Source organism: Myzus persicae, unplaced genomic scaffold (assembly GCF_001856785.1).
Source record: "Myzus persicae strain clone G006 unplaced genomic scaffold, MPER_G0061.0, whole genome shotgun sequence".
NCBI lineage: Eukaryota > Metazoa > Arthropoda > Insecta > Hemiptera > Aphididae > Myzus > Myzus persicae.
Window position 1 is genome coordinate 1 of NW_019100716.1, and position 4,520 is coordinate 4,520.

The 4,520-nt window shown below is 25.0% G+C and overlaps 1 protein-coding gene across 3 annotated transcripts; it reads right to left on the reverse strand.

Moving 5' to 3' along the window:
• LOC111042633 lies at nucleotides 1-4,216 on the reverse strand. Of its 3 annotated transcripts, XM_022327314.1 has the most exons (9): nucleotides 3,413-4,215; nucleotides 2,549-2,617; nucleotides 1,696-1,820; nucleotides 1,513-1,588; nucleotides 1,335-1,397; nucleotides 1,078-1,158; nucleotides 827-1,021; nucleotides 170-357; nucleotides 1-25 (listed from the first exon to the last, which is right to left on the reverse strand). In XM_022327314.1, the coding sequence occupies exons 2-8, from the start codon at nucleotides 2,613-2,615 to the stop codon at nucleotides 230-232; spliced, it is 735 nt and encodes a 244-aa protein (XP_022183006.1). In that variant the 5' UTR covers nucleotides 2,616-2,617; nucleotides 3,413-4,215; the 3' UTR covers nucleotides 1-25; nucleotides 170-229. The 3 variants fall into 3 exon arrangements, with proteins under 3 accessions (XP_022183006.1, XP_022183007.1, XP_022183005.1); XM_022327315.1 differs by having other exon boundaries at nucleotides 1,078-1,125; nucleotides 2,549-4,216; XM_022327313.1 differs by having other exon boundaries at nucleotides 2,549-4,215.
• Nucleotides 4,217-4,520: the final 304 nt, after the last annotated feature.

Below are 4,520 nucleotides of genomic sequence, written 5' to 3' on the forward strand. Positions count from 1 at the left end.
AACCATACAAGTGAATCTAAAATATCTATTTTATATAAATATAGTTAGTAAATTAGTTTAAAAATTGATACCTAATTAGTTGTTTTTTTAAAATAAACATAACATTATTTGATGAAAGGTGCATTTTAAATTAGAACTAGAATAATAAAAGTAATTATATTATTATAACCTTCTACGTTTGAGAAAACTTCATTATCACAAGGTTTAATATTTTGTGTTCTGATTTTTCTTATTTCTTTTTTATATTGCAATACTTATCATAAAGTTTCCCTCTATTAGGGCTAACTTTATTTCCTTCTTTGTAATAAGGAATAAAATAAACGTGTTGGGTTTCTGAAGGGAATAATTCTTCTATACCTAAAATTTTGACATTCCAGTGTTAATACATACTATTAATTATTTTTAAAAATCTTCAATAAATAAGAAAAGTTAGTAATATTACTATGAATTTAATGTTTAAGTAAAAGAGCATGTTATAAATTGTACCTATGTTATAACAAACATTTTTTTAACATATCAGTATTGTAGTACTTTATTCTAAAAACTGATACATTAATAAATACATTTTTAAATATTATTAAAATAAATAATAATGTTGAAAATATTTATAGGTTGATGTTATATTAGAAATAAAAATAAAAATTAAGTTCTCATTTACTTAAAAAATAATAAAAAAATAAAAAATATGTAACAGGCAGTATTGTATTTGACAGTAACAAAATTAATAATCTATATTTAAAATATTTTTGTCTTATGTTTACAAAAACAAATTAAATATATGTAAATTATATCACTCTCTAAAATAATTTAAAAATAAAATAAGAACCTTTTGCAATTTTTGAAAATTGTAGCGAATCAATTCTATTTGTCCCTTCAGATTTGAATAATTCATGCTTAATTAACACTCCACAAAGTCTATTTCTCATTTTAGAATTTAAACATCTATTTGAAACATAATGTTGGAGGATAAAGAGACCATCTTGGTATTGTTCCAATATTGTTTTAATGAAATTGTCTATAACTTAAATTTTGTAATTATTAGCATAAAAAAATTATTTCAAAATTTCCTAGTATTACTAGAATTTCCATCTATGGGTTGCTCACTATCTGCAGAACCTTCAGCATCTGACACATCAAAAATACTTGGTTTTAATATATCTATTCAAATTAGATACAAAATATATAGGTAACTTTACTTAGGTAGGTATATTACACATATTTATTGTTATTATTTTACTATTTTTATATAAATAATAATATTAAAAATTAAAAGTTTAATATTTAATTATTTAAATAAATGATTAGTGGGAAATTATATGATAACTGATGAGTACCCGATTTGTTTGTAGTATCGTCTATTACAACTGTCTTCAAAGGATCTGGAGTGTATATTAAATCTATAATAAATAATTTAAACTTAATTATAATGATGAATATAAATGATTATCTTCCAATTAAATATACCTAGTCCAAGTTAGGAAAATTACATTTCATCACATTTTTATTAGTTACCTTTTTCTTGTATAACAATACCCATATTCATCAATGATTCAATTGTTATTGGCGTTATGTTTTCAAATTGGGTAGCCTTACAAGTTACAAGAAAATCAAAAATTATGAGTGAGGAATACTTATTTATGTAGGTATTAATTTCAATTTAAAAAATATTGGATTTATAAAAATAGGCATATTTACTTCATTTGATTTTTTTAATTTTTCCAACTCATTTATTATCAAAGCCCTTTGACCCATTTTTGGAATTAAATTAACTAACAATGATTCCGTCAGCAACAACAAATTAGTTTCATTAATTTCTTCTTCTGAAAATTAATATTGTTTAGTAATAATAACTAATAAGTATTAACTATAATTATATGAAATACTTAGCTTAAGAGGACGTACCCAGGCGTTATACACACTCGTAACATAATAAATCTACACACGCCAGATTGTAACTACAGTTTGTTTATGGTTAATTTTAGAGAAAATTGACGTAATACCTAACTTTTAGAGGAAAATATAAAATGTGTTTGAGCTAAGAATTTTATCCCATATTTTTTATTTTTGTATGTGTTTTAAGTACTTGAATTATTTAAAATTTAAAATATATATAAATATTTTAAAATAAACAATAAACATATTATAAAAACAATACTTTTCGCTCGAGTACAGTTTATATTCGCATCTACAAAGTCGATAAATGTAAATTTACTAATAATAACTATGAATAAACTGTAGTAAGAATTAGATGGGTGGACGTAGATTTACTGTTACGCGTGTCGCGTGTGTACTGTGTAAGATAGAAGAAACATAAACGCCATCAATACTAAGTTAGAAGAACTCAAGAACTCGTTTGAAAAGTGCATTGAAATATTTCATTCACATCAAAGTTAAATTGGTTTTATTCTATTGACTACCAACTATTACAGCATTAAATCATTTCTCATAGGGTAATTAAAATAAAAACCAAAAACAGTACCTATTGACCTAATATTATAATATTGATTATCCCTATTCGTGTTTTAATTTAAAATTCAAAATACTTTACCTTCAAACTTATTGACCAAATGTTTAAGCCCCACGTTATTTAACCAATTTTTTGTGAATTCATCCATATCTAAATATATGAAATAATACATTGGCAAAACAAATTACTTGTCATATATTATAATATGCTAAAATATAGTATACATATACTAAATATGTTTACATAATGCACGTTTTACGTATAACAGACATTATAAAAATTTACAGTCAAATTATTACCTAGTGTAGTAGTGTTGTACAACATTTATATTTATATGAATTGGTTAAGAATATTTTAAAATAATTAAATAATAAAGAATATTGAGTATGAAAATATTTCCTATGTGATAGATTAAAATATTTTAAGAAAAATAAAATATTATATTATAACTTAGGTAGGTCTCGATGTTTAATAACAAAGGGCAAAGGTACCTTAGGTACCTACTACCTACCAATTATATAATACTTTTTAAATAGATACATCCTTTACCTTTATATAATATGTATTGTAGTCACATTTAATTTTTTTGAATAGAGGCGTATTATTTAGACATTTAGTAGTAACTTTATTGAAAGTGAGACAGAATAATTGGAATCGTGGAGAGTGTAGGTCGTAGGACATATTTGATGTTGCAGATAAATCGGTAAATAGTTAGTGGTATAAAAATGAAATAGAATTGAGATTGATGGTAAAATCTGCGGTTATTGTAAAATAATTTACTCTCTAAAATTGTATGATTGGTAGCAATAAACCTTATCCAATGCTTAATACATCATAACTTAATTTAAAATCAATTTGAATTTGAATAATGAAACAAAAACTTTAAAAATATAATCAACTGTGTAGTTACCTACTTAATATTATTTTGCATAAATCAAAACTTACCGTCTTAACTTCAAAAAATATCGCTATTTTGTAGAACTGTGAACTTCTCGGTGTTTCTATTCAACTATGTCACTGTTTCACTGTTTACTGTTGACTTGATTAAATAGTGATGACTGACGAGTGACGACAGATGAGTGGTAACCACAGGTGGACCATCGCGCAGTCATGGCCACTGGTTCGTTTGCAATAATCGTTTGCAAATTGCAATATATAGATACGATTCTAATAGTTCTATTCTAATACCTACCTAATATCAAGAATCGCGTACTTGCCGAACTGCAACGTTATAATCTTTGAATTCGTAGTACATTTTATCTTCATACCGCGTAAGCTCTAGTATCGAATGCCTTGGTGTAATAGGTATTAAATGTTTTCGTAACATTCACTCGTGTAAAATCCAGACGACTATTAGCTAAATGCCTAAATCATTAACGTTTCAAAGAAAGCTCATCGGAGGTATATATTGATTATTAATGAGTATATAACAGGTACTGTTAGAATAGTTCGTTTAAAATTGTCAAAATTGAACCATTTTCTCCGGACAACGCGAATTTCTAACCCAGACTATTTAACGACTTAACAGTTACTGTAAACGTCTTTAAATGAATTGATTACTAATTGGAAATCGTATTTTTCCCGAACAATATTATTTAACACAAAGTATACATTATACTTAATTTTATAGTCTTTTTAACTATTAATATTAGTAAACTATTTTAACTATATTTTTTAGTTAATTCAAACATTCAAATCTGCGTCATTGCGTTAACACTATAAAATATAGTAAACATTACCATAACAAATAACTATATTTATATAGTCATAATAAGTAAATCATTTTAGGTATTTTAACTATTTAATAGTTATATTTACTATATTTTGTTTAACTATAATATTTTAGTAATTTTTTTTTTCCGTGTAATTTTACGGTTTTATTGGGCGATGGCCAATATTAGTTTATTGATTCAAGCGGCCAAATCAATATTGTTTTGACAAAATTTCAAAGATACGTTAGGTCAACAGAATGTGTCATAAATCAAGTTGTACCACTGAGTAAAAAGGTCAAAGGATGTGTCCTCACTAACGTAGTCGAGTGTAGAGAACATCA

What these genes read in the sequence shown, in the direction of transcription:
- LOC111042633 (XM_022327313.1), bottom strand. Translation starts at nt 2,639, where the DNA reads ATGTATTATTTCATATATTTAGATATGGATGAATTCACAAAAAATTGG. An exon ending in TTTGGTCAATAAGTTTGAAG is followed by an intron (nt 1,821 to 2,548) that starts GTAAAGTATTTT and finishes ATTAATTTTCAG; the next exon opens with AAGAAGAAATTAATGAAACT. An exon ending in ACCCATAGATGGAAATTCTA is followed by an intron (nt 1,022 to 1,077) that starts GTAATACTAGGA and finishes ACAAAATTTAAG; the next exon opens with TTATAGACAATTTCATTAAA.